At 37.7% G+C, this 18,110-nt stretch overlaps 1 protein-coding gene across 2 annotated transcripts in view; it reads left to right on the top strand.

Annotated features, from left to right (window-relative positions):
* The window catches only part of ZWILCH (zwilch kinetochore protein), a 36,072-nt gene that overhangs the window by 8,627 nt on the left and 9,335 nt on the right, over positions 1-18,110 (top strand). For both annotated transcript variants that reach the window (XM_037155678.2, XM_037155675.2), the window contains exons 4-14: positions 1,066-1,184; positions 3,065-3,264; positions 3,793-3,863; positions 4,196-4,351; positions 6,107-6,178; positions 10,425-10,518; positions 11,039-11,088; positions 11,717-11,822; positions 12,999-13,078; positions 14,490-14,646; positions 15,497-15,525. In XM_037155678.2, the coding sequence (XP_037011573.2) occupies positions 3,087-3,264; positions 3,793-3,863; positions 4,196-4,351; positions 6,107-6,178; positions 10,425-10,518; positions 11,039-11,088; positions 11,717-11,822; positions 12,999-13,078; positions 14,490-14,646; positions 15,497-15,525 (993 nt within the window). In that variant the 5' untranslated portion in view covers positions 1,066-1,184; positions 3,065-3,086. The remainder of the gene's footprint in view (positions 1-1,065; positions 1,185-3,064; positions 3,265-3,792; positions 3,864-4,195; positions 4,352-6,106; positions 6,179-10,424; positions 10,519-11,038; positions 11,089-11,716; positions 11,823-12,998; positions 13,079-14,489; positions 14,647-15,496; positions 15,526-18,110) is intronic.

The raw sequence follows: 18,110 nt of genomic DNA, 5'->3' as shown, positions 1-18,110 counted from the left end.
CAAAAGCTGAAAAAAAATGAAGGTGATCTGATGAAGATAAACTATCTTGAAAAGGGTAAAGATGAACAGAGGGCATTTGTGGAAAACTGGGCTAGGATACTGGGGAGAATGCAGCTTGGAGTTAGGAGTTAACTGGAATTCAGTGAGGCCCTGGCATTTTTGGGTAGGGAATAATTAAAATGGCCTTGGTTTCTGCAAAAGTCAGTAGGGCTTAATGCATGAGTGTTAGATACATAACTGTTGAAAAGTAGAACAGAGGGGAAAAATGATATTTCTTGGGTACCTCTAGTTCTAGGAACTTCTTGGAAAGCCAGGCCAGGAAAGGAGTGAAATCTAGAATATGGCAAAAGAAATTCAAAGTTGAGGTAGCATCTGAGCTTGATTCCTATTAAATCGGCAGAGGACTTACTGCTGAAGAGACTGCCTAGATTCAAATGTTGGCTTTGCACTCAGCGGCTCTGTTATTATCCTAGGCAAGTTATTTAGCCACTCATTGCCTATTTTCTTGTCTCTGAAGTGGGGTTAATAATAGTATCTATCTCAGGGCTTTTATGAGGAATAAAATAAAACCGACAGTGGTACCTGGCACCTAGTTATGCTTAGGAAATGTTAACTCATAATTGTTGTTATTGGCAAGACTAAGCTAGTTATCTGGTTAAACACTTGGATATCAGAATCCTATAACAAATGAGAGTTGATAGCCCTAACAGAAATAGCTTTAAGGAATCTTTGCATTTTGTTAGTGAGGAATCCAACAAAATCAGGGAGTTTCCCCTAGTATTTGGTCTTTAGCTTATTATTAAGTACTGTCGGAGCATTTTTTTTCTTATTGGCATCAGATGGTTCCTTCATCAGTAGCAACTCAGAGCAGTATCTTCTAATAGGAAATACTTCTGATAGCAAGATATGTTGGTACCAAACTGGTTTGTAGGTATGGTTTTTGCAATAGCCAAATCATTTGTGCTTAAAGTTTTAGAAATCAATGCATTATGTTCTAGCATAATGAAAAGTTGACTTTTATGTTCTTTTACCTGGCTAAATACTTTTTTAAAACATTTTTTAAAGCCTTTAGAAAAGGAAGAAACAAGTCATGTTGAAGAGCTACAATCTGAGGAAACTGCTATTTCTGATTTCTCTACTGGGGAGAATGTTGGCCCACTTGCTTTACCAGTTGGGAGGGCAAGGTAAGTTTTTTCTTAGTATCAGGATAGGAATAGAGGTGGAGGGTAGGACCTTAAACTGAAGCATTTTTATAAACATTTGGGGAAAAGATATATCTAACACAGGTCCCTCTTTGCTTTCTTCCTCCTCCCCCATATATGTATGTCCAGGTCTACTGAATATCCCACTGACCGTCCCAAACATGACCAAGAAGGCTGCAGCGATCTCCCCTCTCTCCAGTTTCCTATACTTTGCTGTTGCTTCTTAAATGTTTTCCTTGTGTCTAATCTGGTTCTCCTCCAGTCTTTCTTCCTCTGTGTTGCCAAGAAAGTCTGATCAAGTTTCTTCCCTGCTTATAAATCCCTCAGCAGTTCTCACTGCCTCATAATAACATCCAGATTCCTTTTGAGTGACACGTAGGAGCCTTCCTTGTCTAGTCTAGTGGTCTTCCACCACGGGTACCATGCTCAGTGTGGGCATTTGGAAATTTCAGGGGTACTTTTTGGTCACCATAATGATTGAGGGGAGCTACTGGCCTGGGCCATGGATAGTAAACATCCTGCAATGCATGGGGTTCTCTGGCCCAGTGAGGAATATCCTACCCTGTTGGAAACCCTTTGGCCGCCCTTCCTTGCCAGCTTCACTTCCTGCCTTTTCTCTGCCTGGCCTCCCCTAGCTCCAAAACCAAAAAGTCCTTGCCATCAAGGAGTTCTGGAGGATATAGTCATAAAAATAATAACATTTAGAGAATAACGACTGTATAACAATATTCACGAAGTGACCTTCCTTCATGATGGTTTTTGTTTGTTTTGCTATGTAGAAGCTTTTAACATTTTTATGTAGTTAAATTAATCAGCATTTTCTTTCATGGCATCTTGATTTTAAGTCACATTTGGCCTTTTTTCTTTTCTCTCCCACAACTTAAACATCATTTGTTTATATTGTTTTCTCCAGCCATTGTTTGTTGGGATTTACACATATGCTTATCATTTCTTTGCTCTTTATTTCTTCTTGCATTTCAGACCTTCCTTCTGGGATTATTGTATTTCCCTTTTGAAGTTCAGTCCCTTAGAAATTGCTTTCCTGAACATCTGTTGGTAATAAATTTGGTTTTCATCTGTTTAAAAAGAAATTAAACCACATTTTCAGTAACTTAATTTTGATATACTCTCAAATTTACAGAACAGTCACAAGAATAATATGGGTACTTCTGTATGTCCTTGACTGAGTTTCACAAGTTGTTCACATTTTGCTGTATCTGCTTTGCCACTCTTTTATTCCTTCTTCTCTTTTCTCCTCCTCCCCAACTCACACTATCTATGTAGTATATACATCCTACACACACCATTTTTTTAGTATGTTGGAGATACTGTACTTCTTTACCCCTAAATGTTTCACTATCTATTTCTTAACAAGTGCATTCTCTTATATAGCCACAAAACAATGATCAAAATCTGGTAATGTAACATTGTTACAATACTATTATTTAACTCACTTTCATTTCCTTAATGTGTCTCAATGACTAATAACTTGGAGTATCTTTATTGGCTCCTACTTCCTCTTTGGCTCCTACTTCCTTTTCCCCCCAGCTTTACTGAGAGAGTGACATATCCTGCTTATTTCCTTAGCTTAATCTCATACCATACTTCTGCTTTTACTGTATTGAGTTCCCTGCTCATAGCTCCCATCACTCTGTCACTTCCTGGTGTATGAATCTTGATCTGTTTCATGTGCCCATCTCTCACTTCTTCGTTGGGTGTAATATTTATGTGCATTCTGCCACTTAATTTTCAGGTTTTTATTTCTGGGAGACTCTTCATGAAGTGATATCTTTGGGAAAGAAAATCCTTGACTGATTGGCAATCTATACCTATAATTCATACTTTCTGCTCTTGTTTTCAAGGCAGTTAATTGGACTTTACACCATGGCCCACAATCCTAATATGACCCATTTGAAGATTAATCGACCAGTTACTGCCCTTCCTCCCCTTTGGGTAAGGTGTGACAGTTCAGACCCCGAAGGGACCTGTTGGCTAGGAGCCGAGCTTACCACAACAAATAACAGCATTACAGGAATTGTCTTGTATGCGGTCAGTTGTAGAGGTGAGAGCTCACTCGTACTACTCTAATGGGTGTATGTGTGTATTTATTTATTTGGTAGTTATATGTTCTGTGGTTTTTATTGAAAGTTGATATCATTAAGGGGGAGACACACACAATAGAACTTGTGTTAGCCACCACGAACGAATCTACTCCAGTGTGTAACTTGCAGCATGTTGGCAGCATTCCAGAAACAGATCTCCAAAAGTCTGGGCAGGAGTTTATGGCTGTTTTGTTTTAGTTTCATTTGATTTGTATATTTTTGAGAATTTACATTAGAGGATAAAAAAATTGAATATAGTGACAGTATAACTCCAATCTCATAGTAGGCATATAGTTATATTTTTGGTGGTAGTATTGACCTTTGTCCCACTTTTATTCTTTTTATAAACATTGCTTTCACCTATGATTTAAAATTTAATCTCAGCTATTATTAATGTTAGGTTGTGGTACCCTCAGAATTTGAATTTTCTAGCACTAAGATGTAATTTTGAACTGTAAATTTTTTCTTTTTTCTTTCATGCCCCATAGTTGATAAAAATTATTCTATAAATCTTGAAGAGTTAAAAAATTCACATAAGAAAAGACATCACTTGTCTACTGTAAGTATTTCTCTTCTCATATTACTTTCTTCAAACTGTTACTGACCTACTTTCTAATTTAAAGGTTTTTTACTCCTTAATATGACTACATATTTTTCTATAGTATCAAAATGTTTGTATTTATTTTTGTATCAGCTAATGACTAAAATTAAAATATGTGTCTTCTTGCCTTTTTGCTAATCTTTGTGTTTAAAAATTATTGCCTTATTTTTCCATTTGGGATGAAAGTATGGCACTTTTTCTTCTTTTGGGAAAAGAATCAAAGTGGTTTTGAAAATGGGCTTTGGTTATGTGAAAGCATAGCTGCTGATGTGCTGGATGCACTTCTCCAGGTCACAGCCAGGGGCTTTGCCCAGTACGAGCTCCTGAAGTCCACTACCTTGGATGATACGGTCCCTGCATCACAAACTACGATCACTTTGGATATTTCCTGGAGTCCTGTGGATGAGATTCTTCAGACCCCTCCACTCTCTTCAACTGCAACTCTGGTAGGAGTGAGCCCTGTTTTTTGTTGAGTTTCCTCAGTGTAGGTTTACTTTTAACTTGCTCGTTGCTGCTGCTGCATGTTTCCAGCTCCAGCCCCAGCCCTTCTTTGACAGCTTGCCTCTGAAGTACCCAGAGAAGCCAGTGGAGGTTTTGCCAGGTGATCTGATGTATCAGTTGCCCACAACACTTCAATTATGTAACTTAAAAATTTTCCAGTGATTAATGAAGTCCTGTGAGTTGGGACTCAAGTGAAATGATCAAAATGTCTCCTCTCTGCTCCTCTTTTTATTATTTCTATTTTTCAATTATAGCAGACATTCAATATTATATTAGTTTCAGGTATAGAGCATAGTGGTGAGACATTTATAAAACTTACCAGGTGGTTTTCCTGGTAAATGTAGTATCTACGTGGCACTATACGCAATTGTTACAATATTATTTACTGTGTTCCCTATGCTGTACTTTTCATCCCCATCATCTGTGCTAGTCTTAAAAGAGTGCCTATATTGGCAATGCATCAAGAATTATTATACTAGTAAGCCTTTTCACCTTATAACACTTCTAGGAATCTGCCTTAGGAAATTAATCACAATTACTAACAAAAATATATGTACAAAGCTATTCACAATGATATACCTGTGTTTCTAAAATATTAAAAGCACAACCTGAATGTTCAATAGACAAGACTACAGTTGATTTCTATCATGAAATATTACACATTCTTGGGGATGGCTGGAGTAGAGGGAAGTGGTGGGGGGATGGAGATAACTGTACTTGAACAACAATAAAAAAAGAAATGTTACACATTCTTTAAAAATCATTATTTAAAGTATCTTTAATAATAATAGGAAATGCTTATTGTTAAGCAGAAAAAAGCAGAAAGTACAAAAGTGAACATATAGTAGAATCTCAGCTATGTTTTTTTAAAGATTTTATTAATTTATCTTTAGAGGAGAAGGGAAGGAGAGAGGGAGAGAAATAATAATGTATGGTTGCCTCTCGTGCGTCCCTTGCTGGGAACTGGCCTGCAACCCAGGCATGTGCCCTGACTGGGAATCGAACCAAGATCCTCTGGTTCACGGGCCTGCGCTCAATCCACTGAGCTACACCAGCCAGGGCTCAGCTGTGTTTTAAAAAATGTACAGAGCAGCCTGGATAGTGTTAATAATGGTTCCTCAGAGTAGTGAGGTTGTGGGTAATCATATTCTTAATTTTTTTCTTTTCCTTCAGTAGGTATTCACATACAACAGAATCAATTTTTCTTTTTTTTATTCCCCTTTTTTTATAAATAATATCTTAGGGTTGTAACCATTGACCTCTAGGTAGGTTTTGTACATGGTTGGTTTCATTAGAGTCTAATGAACATACTTATAGGGAGGTTTTAGTTTTGGTGTGTGGTAATGCTAAGTTTATCATTAAGTCTGGAGCTATATTCATATTTCTCCTACTTGTCCTTTGGAAATCCAGTGGGAGGGAGCAGGGGAGTGTGTAACGAGAGCAGCTGTTCCGCGCAGGTGCACTTGTGGGGAAGAAACGGCATTTGGTGGCCTGACTTTAGGTCACTGTGTTGGGATGGGCAGGGTCTGTGGTAATTGTGTGAGAGGTTCTAAGTGAGGTTTTGCCCTACATTTTCAATTTATTCATGCTTTATGAAATATGTATTTTTAACACACGGGTAGTTTGAAATGTAAGTAACTATGACCCTTATGCTGAGAACATGAGATTACCAGTGAAAACTGATTTTGGGAACTTTCTAGAATATTAAAGTGGAATCGGGAGACCCCAGAAGTCCTTTGAGTCATCTTCACAGAGAACTGAAATTTCTCCTTGTGAGTATCCTCCTGGAATTTGTCACTTCCATTAAATCTCATGTTTTCATAAAAATGTTTGCTAATATCATTGTTGTTTAGTTTTGCATTCCTCAAAATTTATTCCAGATGTCGTGTATGCATTGGATATGCTTGGCAGTTTGGGCAGTTTAACTTTTCTATGTGGTAGTTACCCTAACATTTAAAGGGAGCACTAGTCAGATCATTAATAGCTACAGTTCTCTGACATTTTTTACTGGAGTGTTTGCTTTTGTTTATGTGATGGCTTCCCCTCTTTACAGGTGGGTTAGCTGCCAATTTATTTCAAATGCATGTGTAATCTGCTTGTTGATAACTTGAGGTTTTGAAAAATATACACATGTATATTTTAATCCTCACCCAAGATATGTTTATTGATTTTTAGAGAGAGAGAAACATTGATAGACTGCCTCCCATACGTGCCCTGACTGGGAATCAAACCCACAACCTTTTGGTGTGTGGGACAACCCTGTCACCAACCAAGCCACCTGGCCAGGGCAATAAGTTGTGTTTTGATTGATACTAAAGATTAATGGGCATGTGTTTCAAGAATTTTATGTGTCAGTAATTTTAGCTCTACTCTACAAATTGAATCTCAAGAAGGCGCCTCATTTTAATGCAGTAGTAATTCCAAGTGTCTTCTTGGCATACAAAGTCAGTTATAGGTGATCACTGCCCTACTTCTTTCTTTTTTAAAAAACAACTTTATTGAAATATGTTACATCCCATAAAATTCACTTGTTCAATGATTTTTTAAATATTTTATTTATTTATTTTTAGAGATAGGGGAAGAAGGGAGAAAGAGAGGGAGAGAAACATCAATGTGTGGTTGCCTCTTGCATGCTGCCAACTGGGGACCTGGCCTGCAATCCAGGCATGTGCCCTGACTGGGAATTGAACTGGCGACCCTTTGGTTCACAGGCTGGCACTCAATCCACTGAGCCACACCAGCCAGGGCTATTCAGTGGTTTTTAGTATACTTACAGAGTTATATAACAATGACCATCTTTAATTTTAGACCGTTTTCACCACCCCCAGAAGAAATCCCGTAGCCATTAGCAGTTACCTCCCACAGCCACCAACTGCTGGCAACCACTACTGTACTTTCAGTAGTACTTTGTTTCTTTTTATTGCTGAATAGCTGCCATTGTATACATATATCACATTTTGTTTATACATTTATCAGCTGATGAACATTTAAGTTGTTTCTATCTTTTTGCTATTCTGAGTAATGCTGCCATGAACAGTCATGTACATGTTTTTGTGTGACATCTTTTCACACGTCTTGGGTGGATTTGCTATGTCATGTGTTAACACTAACCTTTGGGGGAACTGCAGACTGTAACTGTTTTCCAAAGTGGCTGCACCACTTTACATTCCTATTAGCAGAGTACCAGGCCTCAATTTCTCCATATCCTTGCCAACACTTGGTATTATCTGCTTTTGTTTTGTTTTTGTTTATAATCATCTTATTGGGGATGAAGTGATATCTTGTTATGTGGCAGTGCCCTGTTGGCTAATGACTTTCAGTATCTTTTCATGTCCCTATTGGCAGCTACCTTTTTTTAGCTTAATCTAACATTCTACTTCCACTTCCACTGAACGCCCCCACCCTCACCATATTGAGCCCCATGCTCGTAGTAGCTCCAGTCCTGTCATACTTTGTCATTTTCTGGTGCATGTGTGTCTTGATCCACTGGGTGCGCCCTTCTCTCACCTCTTTCTGGGTGAGCTCTCTGTGAAATGTTTTGCTTAGGATGGTTGCACTAATCCCCTAGAATGGCTTGGGTGCCTTGCTTTGTGCTGCTATAGAACTCCAACAACTCTTGTCAGAGTGTTTATCAATCACAGTAATTTGTCTCATCTTTCTTTCTTACTAGACTTCAGTGCCAAGTACCCTGTTGTGCCTTTAGCATCCTGTTAGTACCAAGCATTCTAAATAGCTTGGTACTATTATTATTATTATCATTATTATTGTCATTATTTCTTCCTATTATTATTTCCCCATTTGTGCAAAACTTGGTACTTTTTCTTCCCTTCTCACTTTTCTTCTTGAAAGCTCCCCTTCCAGGATTATTCCTGTGGGCCACCATCATCTTTCTACCCTCCTTTCTCTGCCTTTCTCTCTGCACCTGGTGAGATATACAGATCACTTGTACATTCAGTGATTTGACTAATGCCTTTATGAGGGAACTCCAGATCCCTTCTTTAAGCTGATTCTAGTTCCCATCTTTTCTTCTTCCACCAAATTATTTACAATTCCAGTAGAGGGTTATTGCTTCAAATTCAGTATGTCTAAAGTGAAACATGAAATCTCCAAACTAGATCTCCAGAATAGGAACCTCTGTGTGGTTCCACTATTCCTTCAATTTCACTTATTTATTGGCCCTTGAACAACTTGGGGTCCACCCCCAGCATGTTTGGCAGTTCATAACTTTTTACTTCCCTGAAACTTAACTATTAATAGTCTTCTGTTAACTGGAAGCCTTACCAATAACATAAATTGTTGATTAACACATTTTATATGTTATATGTATTATACTATATTCTCACAATAAAATTAGAGAAAAGGAAATTTTTAGAAAATTATAAGGAAAAGAATATACATTTGCTGTATTTACAGGGGGGAAATCTGCGTATAAGTGGACCCATGCAGTTCAAACCCCTATTGTTCCTGGGTCAACTGTATTTTACTTAAGTAAGAACTATCCATGCCACAGCCACTTACTACCATGGCTGGAAGCTGCCACTCTGCCCTGTGCCAAACATGGGGTGCTAGATGGCTTAGTTATTTTGTCTGAGGCATCAGTACTGGTAAGTGAAAGACCCGGTTCAAAACTCATTTGAATATGTGTCTGTCTGACCCAAAAGTCCATGCTTTGTTATAATCTCTCTTATAAATTCACAGAATCTTAAATACGCATAGGGACATAGCCTCTCCAAGTTCAGTTTTCTGTATGGTAATGAAAGGGTAGGATTTTTTCTTTTCTTTTATTGCACATACATTCTCTCTCTCTCTCTTTTCCTGGTATATACTATTCTTTTCTTCCTTTGAAGTTTCACTCACTGTGCCCATCTTAGTTAAAGCTTGTATCACCTCCCTCCTGGACCACTTTAATGATCATTTATTGTTTCTCAGCAGGGACACTATTGGTGTTTTGGGTAGGACCATGTTTTGTGGTTTGGGACCTTTGTACACGTTGCAAAATGTTCAGCGTCTTTGGCCTCTATCACATTAAGTGCTCAAGATGCTCCTGTACCCCCAGATATCATGACACCAGAAACGATCTGCATATTTTTCCAAATGCCCTATGAGGGTAGAGGATGAGGTCAATTCTGTTGAGAAGTGTTTTACCTTCTCTTTTCCTTTGACTCAATCCTGGGTATTTCTGATGGAGGAATTCTGGATTGTGTCATTTACTTGCCAAAAAATTGAGTGGCTATTGTCTTCCACATGAAATAAAAAATATTTCCAAGTTTTAAGGTCACTATTCCCCTGAATCCCCTTTTCTTTGTAATCTTCTCGTGTTCCCTAGGTGGTGTCTCCTCCTTGGTTAGAATCATCCCACCCTCTTCATCTCATTCCATGCTCCTTCCCTGCTCTGGAGCCGATGGTTCTCCCATTTGGATCTGAGCTGAGGTTTCAAGTTGTTCCCCTGGCTATTCCAGCATATCTTGACTTCCTTTCCTTAGTACTTCAGTTTAAATATTGCACATATGGACATGTACATTTATATTATTTTTATGTAAACTTCAGTTCGCTTTACATTTGTTGCTCTCAATTATTTCATCTGTATTATCAGTCCTTCTTAACCAAAATTACAAGCATCTTCAGGGCAGGCTCATCAGCCTTGCGTCCTGTAGCATCTGCACACATGGCACCGTGGTTTAGAACACGTCTTTAGATGTGTGTCCTGGCACTGTCAGTTACTAATTGTTTTTCCTGAAGCAAGTTACCTTAGCCTCTCTCAGCTACAGTAAAGTGTAGATGAGTGGTATTATCTGCCTCATAGGGTTTTTGTGAGGATTAAATAACATACTACAGGGTCAGCTTTAGCTCAAGCAGTTACTTCATCATGGCAGACAGTAACATACTACATATGAAACACTTAGAACAGTTTCTGGCATGTGATTAAACACTCAAGAAATACTAGTGTTATTAAATATATCCTTACTGATTAAATTGCTTTCTGCTAACAAGCTTTTGGGTTTTTTAAATCTCCCATAGGTTTTGGCTGATGGTTTAAGGACTGGTATAACTGAATGGCCTGCGCCTCTGGAAGCAAAATCCGCTGTTGACCTTGTGCAGGAATTTCTGAATGGTGTTTGTTTTCCTAATTCATGCTTCTACATTGTTTATTTTTCTTAATTGGGAATATATACTTGCTATATTTAAATATAAGTTGTCTTTTTAGGCTTAATATTTGTTTCGGTTGTGATATATAAACTACGAAGTCTGTCATGGTCACAAGGTTGGCTCTCATTCTGAATTGCTGATGGTAACAGCCTAAGGAATTTTAACAGTAAGATTGAATTTAAAATTTATATACCACAGCCATATGTGAGATTGTAGGAGAAGAGGAATGGAACAGTAACCTTAGAGCACCTACCACGTACGCAATACTGTGCGTCAGGAGCTTTCCCTCTACCTCAGTTCATCCTCACACCCCTACCTAGTGGGTATCTATTATGACTTCCACTGGGGACTTATGTAATGTGCTAAAATCCCCAGTTATACTTTTACTGTCCTCATTTACCACTTGCAAATAGAATTAGAATGGAAATAATTTTGAAAGCAGGAAAATAATATCCAGAATTAATAAGCTTTTTGCCACTTTCTAGACTTAAATAAGCTCGATGGATTTAGTGATTCAACAAAAAAAGACACAGAGGTGAGTGACTGTTAGCATTTAGAAATGTACACTGAAATAGCTTTTAAAATGTGGTTGTACAGTTAGTTGTCTTTCATGCTGTGCTATCCATGTCAAGTGGACCTGGTACAGCAGAAGCAGTGCTTTGGTCTATGATGGCAGCCCTGGTGATTGTTTTTCTTAAGGGCTGACAAATATTTTTTAACTGAACTAATACATTTGCATTATTTCTCAAGTGCAGAGAATTAGAAATGAATATGTTAAAAAACTATAACATGGTTTTACTTTAGTGTATTAATATAAGACATGTTAATGTGCTAGATAGAGATGGTATTACTAAATTAAGCTAATTGTGTTGTCATTTGATGCATGGGAAAATGGAAATGATAGTAATTTAATTAAATATTTTAACATGAAGGGAAGTTGGTGCTTGTTTTTAGGCATTACAAACAATTTTAGTGGCCCAGTTCTTCGTTGTTTATCGATTTGTAGCTCCCTGTAGTGCATGAAGTTGTAGAAAATTCATTCATATCTTTTTTTGTGTACGTTCATGGGTCCACATTTTCTCAGAGCAGCATTTGAAAGCTTATTGGCCTTAAATTATTTCATTAAACAAAATTACACTGAGTATTCTCTGACACTTTTTCAGATGGTGAAGCAGGACAGTGCTGCGCTGGACCGTTCCATCGAATGTCTTTTCACTGTGCGGTGTGATCTTGATTTTGCTGAACAGCTGTGGTGCAAAATGAGTAGTAGTAGGTGTCTGTCGTGACTGGACAGTAAAATTTTTTCTTTTTACTTCTTAGGTTTGCCTTTTCTTTCAACTATAAGAGAATGTTTATTTACAAAGTCACAGAGGTAAAAGTGGTCTAACTATAGAAGACATGGACTCAGAGAACAATTTATAGGGGCAAAAGTAGGGCCCTTGGAGCTTAGGAGAGAGGAAGGTGAAGGTAACCGCATGAGGGGCTGGGGCAGAAGAAGAGGAGGGGAGAGGCATGGGCATGCTCCCTGGAGGGAGAGTGCACCAAGGTTTGCTTTTTTTTTTTTTTAAGACTATTTATTTTTAGAGAGAGGCGAAGGGGGAGAGAGAGAGAGAAGGAAATAAACATCACATGTAGTTGCCTCTTGCGTACCCCCCACTGGGGACCTGGCCTGCAACCCAAGCATGTGTCCTGACTGGGAATGGACCTGGCAACACTTTGCTTCACAGGCCCGTCCTCAATCCACTGAGCCACACCAGCCAGGGTCAAGGTTTACTTCTAATTAAGTCTTTTGGGAATGATACAGTGTGTACTACTAGTTTTGTGTGTAAGTCTAGTTCCGGTTTCACAAACTTATGCACTGGCACATTCTACTCAAGAATTGTGCTAATCATATAAGGCAGTTGGTAGAATCTATTCATCTTCCTCAAGTATAAGACTTGGGGGGGGTTTAAGCTGTGTTTTAAAAAAATTATTTATTTATTTATTTTTAGAGGGGACAGGAAGAAGATAGAGAGGGAGAGAAACATAATGTGTGGTTGTCTCTCATGTGTCCCCCTCCGGGGACCTAGCCTGCAACCCAGGCTGTGCCCTGACTGGGAATCGAACCAGGAACCTTTTGCTTCTCAGGTCCATGCTCAATCCACTAAGCTACACCAGCCAGGGCTTAAGCTGTGTTTATATGAACCAAAACATATACCTTAGTGCAATTATAATTATTAGAGAAAGGAAAAGATATTTCTCAGTATTTTACTAAGTGTGTTATTTTGTGGCAATAAGTTTAATTTGTTTCTTTAAAAATGCATTGTCTTTTCTTTTTGCCATTTTTGTTCTTTTCCCCATCCATACAGTAGAGATACTTATCTTCATTCGTGTGGCCTTAAGATTAATGACATATTTGATCTTCAGAAATACCATGAAAATAATGTTCCTGACTTGTTTTTCAAGGTGTGATTTCGTATCAAGACTTGGTGAAGTGTTTTACATTGATCTACCAGAGTCTACAGCGTGGTGACATACAGCCATGGGTAGGTTTAGTGGCTTTCGTTCAGTGTTTTCGCAGTAGTATGGCACAGTGGTTAAGGCACAGGCTCTGGAGCACACTGCTTGACGCTGAATTCCAGTTCTGTGACTGACTTACTAGCTGCGTAAACTTGGGCAGATGCCTTTATTGCTGTGGGAGCTGGTTTCCTCATCTGTAAAGTAGTGACAGGAATAATCCCTACCTCAGAGTGTTGTTTTAGGATTAAACAATTAATTTATCTAAAGCTCTTAGCACCCAGCTAATAGTAAGTGCTCAGTATTTGTAAGCTACTATGTTATCATTGTTACTATTGCTGTGAATAACAATTCTCATATATTACTGATGAAGGTACAATTTGGAACACTCTCTAGAAATCGGTTTTCATAATGATCCTGAAAATGTGTCATGCCATTTCAGTCAATAATTCTTTTCTTAGGGTCCATCCTAAGCTTATACACAGAAATGTGTATTGAGATTTTATGTATCAGAATAATCATTAGAGCTTCAGTCAGAGTAGCAAAAATTGTGAATAACCTAAATTTCCACTATTAGTGAAATGATTAAGTAAATAATAATATAGCCATATAATGGCACATGTAATAGTTGCTAAAAATGGTGCTGGCCCCCGTGGCCCAATGGGTCAGTTGGTTAGAGTGTCATCCCAATATGTCAAGATTATGGATTTGCTCCCTGGTCAGGCACATACAAAAATCAACCAATGAATGTAGAAATCAGTGGAACAACAACTCAGTGTTTCTCTGTCTTTCTGTCTGTCTCTCTCCCTTCTTCTCCCTTCCTGTCTGTCTCTGAAATCAATAAAAATAATAAAATGCAAAAGATTATAATGAAAATTAGAGATCATAGACAATAGCGAGCTAATATTAAATATTTTAGGTATGTTTAAAATTAATTGTTTAACATTCAAAACATACGTTAGATCCGTAAATTCACAGCCTTTTACAATTTGCAAATGATCAAGTTAGTGTGTTGGATAGTGTAGCCAGTAAGAAGCTCCCTATGACACATGCATGGACCATTAAGGGAGAATTTGCTGCCGCAGCAGATTTTCAGTATAGTTGAAGATGTTTGGGCAAAGATGCTCAGTAGCCCTTAACCAGGGAAAGAGAATTCCTAGTTGTAGAGCTTCAGCGGACCAACTCTGTCTTCTTTTTGGTGGAATTGCACCTGGGGGTGATAAGTTTAAACCCTTCTTAATTGCTTTGGACTTGAGCAAATGAAGTAGGAATGACACCAGAGAAACTCTGTTTGTGACTTGGGGGATTTTATTCAAACAGTTAAAGTATCAGGAGACTAAAGATGCAAGCTAATAATTTTTAGCTTGTAGCTAATGCAGTGTGCTCCTGTTTTGCTTATTGGATTTATTCATGACTTTGTAAAATTTTCTTGATTTCTAGCTCCATAGTGGAAGTAACAGTTTACTCAGTAAGCTCATTCATCAGTCTTACCATGGGACCATGGACACAGTTTCTCTCAGTGGGACTCTTCCAGTTCAGATGCTTTTGGAAGTTGGCTTGGATAAACTAAAGAAAGATTATATCAGTTTTTTCATAGGTAAGTCCCTTTTCTAGCTCAAAAAATTAAAAAGTACATCATAGTTGTCAGCCCATAGATATTTTCAGATTTTATCTTTCTACTCGTTCCTAGTCATTTGGAGTGCTGGCTTTGCCCTTGGTTCACTGTGAAACAAACACTTTTGTTCTCTGGGCCTTTAGTTTCTCCCTCAATGTAGGTATTAGATTAAAGATTCTTATAGTGTTTGTTTTTAGTTCAAACATTTTGAGATTCTATGAGGATAATGTAGTAAATAAAAACCCTTTAATGAGGTGCTGTTTTTTTTTTAAGATTTTATTTATTTATCTTTAGAGGGGAAGGGAAGGAGAGGGGGAGAGAAATATCAATGTATGGCTGCCTCTCGTTATCCCCTGCTGGGAACTGGTCCCCTTCTGGGAACTGGCCTGTAACCCAGGCATGTTGTGCCCTGATTGGGAATTGAACTGTGATCCTTTGGTTTGTAGGCCCGTGCTCAATCCACTGAGCTACACCAGCCAGGGCCTTAATGAGGTGCCGTTTTAATACCCAGTATGTAGTTGTTTTTATTAGAGCAAGCTGCCATCATTTTTTTTTTTTTTAAAGATTTTATTTATTTATCTTTAGAGGGGAAGGGAAGGAGAGAGGGAGAGATATATGTTGGTCTCTTGTTTCTCGGGGGGCTGCCATCATTTTTAGAATAAGTACTAGTATGTCTTTATGGTGTAATGTGCCAGAAAATTTGACTACTTCTGGTCAACTATTTAGCTCGAGCATCTCTTTTATGTATGAACTACGAAAAAATTTTTACTTAGATTCTTTAACTTGGAATCGATAATACCTAAAGCTTATTTTCATGTTTTTTTCATAATAGGTCAGGAACTTGCATCTTTGAATCATTTGGTAAGTTTGTTTTTTTTAATCAAAACTTGATTTTTCTTTTATTCATTCATTCTGTATATAATTATTAAGTACCTAATTTGTGCCCCTGTGTCCTAGGCCCTAAGGAACAGATAAATGAGACAATACCCATATTTACTGCTGCCTAGTAACTAGACAGACAAAAAAGCCCATCTTAGTGTCATTTATCATTCTCTATGAATTTGCGATAACTGACATACAGCTGTATCCTGCTCAGGCCAACGTATTCCCACAACTCATTTATCTAAAGTGGTTAGGGAATGCCTTTCTTTGATAGGCCCTATAAAGGAATTTTTGTTTTATACTCTCTTGACCTATTCATATTATACACAAATTCCAAAGAATTTATAATGTTTTTTAATATATTGCTTCAAATGAGACTTCTGTGATAAAAGGGCACTTGACTTGGGGTGGTGAGCATGCAATACAATATACAGATGGTATATTATAGAATGATACTCCTGAAACCTGTATAATTTTATTAACCAGTATCATCCCAATAAATTCAATAAACAAAAGACAAACTTCTGGGTTTCAGGGTCATGGTTACAAGCTTTTGTATTTTTCTAGTGTCTTTAGAAAGTTTAGGAGATTGAACAGCATCTGTACTGACCCTTGGCATTTGATGGAAAATGCTTTTAGAAAATGAATCTACAGCATCAACTTGTTTGTCATTTGTCTTATAAAAATACAAGATCCAAAAACTATAACTGTATCTGTTGTGCAAAGTAAGACTCAACTGAATTTTTTTGAGGTTTAATTTTTGCTCTTCAAATTTTAAACATTTTCTATATCTCTTTAGTGGAAACATGCTCTAACAACAACTGTAAATATACAAATATGTATTATATATATAGCATATAAACTGAGTCTGGCACAAATAACGCCCCTTTTTAATTTCATATAAATCTTTGATTACAAAATCATAAGCATGTAATTTTGTAAAACAACAATATCACTCAAGCACACCATATGACATTTTAGATGAAATGTTCAAATTGCTGTCTATCTCGTGTGAGACCTTTACGTACTCTACCAACTACACTCAAGGAAGCCTTACTTCTGCCAGACCCTGTATGTATATGTAACATCTATATACGTATATATATATATGTTAATGGAGGTCCCAGAGGGAAATGTTTTGATACATATTTTTAAACTTAGAAAAATAATAAGATTTTTGAAAGTTAGAATACTTTAGAGGGCAAATGTATCCTTACTCTCATTACCCAAATATGAATACTCTAATTTTTATGAATTCCCCTGTAGTCATTTTATATGCCTGTTTTTTAAAAAAATATGATTTGACTCCAAACTTCTGACACAATTGTCCTTAAACTTGAAAGTCTCCTAGAAGGCTTGTTAAAATGCTAATTCCTAAGCCCCAGTGACTCCGTAGGTCTAGGGCTCAATGATATGTCTTTATAAACAAGCCATCTCCTACTCTAAATAACTGATGTTTTTCCTTACTATATTTGTTTTCTATTACTGCGTGACAATTTACTACAAATTTTAGCTGAGTTCTCTCTGCTCAGGGTTTCACAAGGCTGAAATCAAGAGGTCATCCTGCCGCATTTTCATTTGGAGGCTTAACTAGGGAAAGATCCACTTCCAAGTTCCCTTATTTGTTGTTGGTAGAATTCTTTTTCTTGTGTCTTGATGACAAAGGTCCCCATTTTCTTTCTAGCTGGCAGCCCTGGATCAGTTTTAGGTCCTAGAGGTTGCTTGTGGGTCCTTGCTATGTGGCACTGTCCACAACATTACAGGTAGTTTTTCCTCAGACCCAATGGGATAGCATCTCTAATGCTTCACCTTCTACAGAGCTCACCTGATTAGGTCATAGTAATATGTATAATCTGTCTTTTCATTGATTCACAGTTCATCAGTTAGTAACCTATTCACAGGGGTGACATCTCATCACATTCAGAGGTTTTGGCCTCACTCAAGGGGGAGGGATTATACAAGATGGGCACTGCAGGGAGCGGGAATCTTGAGGACCATTGTTGAATTCCACCTACCATATTTACCATGGCCTATTTTCTTAGGATGTGTTCTCAGAAATAGGGTTAAAAGGTCTGAGCATTTTGTGATGCCTAGCAGATACTGCCAAATTTCTTTTCTGAAGGGTTGTACTAATTTACCAATAATATGTGTGAGTGGAATCTTATCAATACACTTGCTTAATTTCTTGGTACTTCACATTTACTACCTATTTTTAAAGGTAGACACTTCCATCAACCTAGCAAGAGTATTGAAGTTAAGAATTATCTTGTGGATTTGCCGTTTATTCTGTTTGGAGAGGTTGGTGGGTGGCATAGTCACCCACTTGGGTCTCCTTTGTGAAGCAGTTCTGTGATTTGCCTTCACCAGAGATTATGTAGAATGGTTTCCTTAGAATATTCTCAGTGAGGACTTTACTTACAGATTAGAGAAATAGTATTAAAAGGTGGTAAATTCTATCTAGCTGCCTCCTGTTTATTTCCCCCTATGAATGAATTATCCAAACTTAGGTTTAGCAGGCAGAGCCATATTCTTTCTAGAGATTCTCCTTAATTAACTCCCTATCT

This window comes from Artibeus jamaicensis, unplaced genomic scaffold, assembly GCF_021234435.1.
Source record: "Artibeus jamaicensis isolate MK-2021 breed Jamaican fruit bat unplaced genomic scaffold, CSHL_Jam_final contig_548, whole genome shotgun sequence".
NCBI lineage: Eukaryota > Metazoa > Chordata > Mammalia > Chiroptera > Phyllostomidae > Artibeus > Artibeus jamaicensis.
Note: the sequence above shows the minus strand (reverse complement) of the source record. Positions and strands in the feature narration are given on the sequence as shown.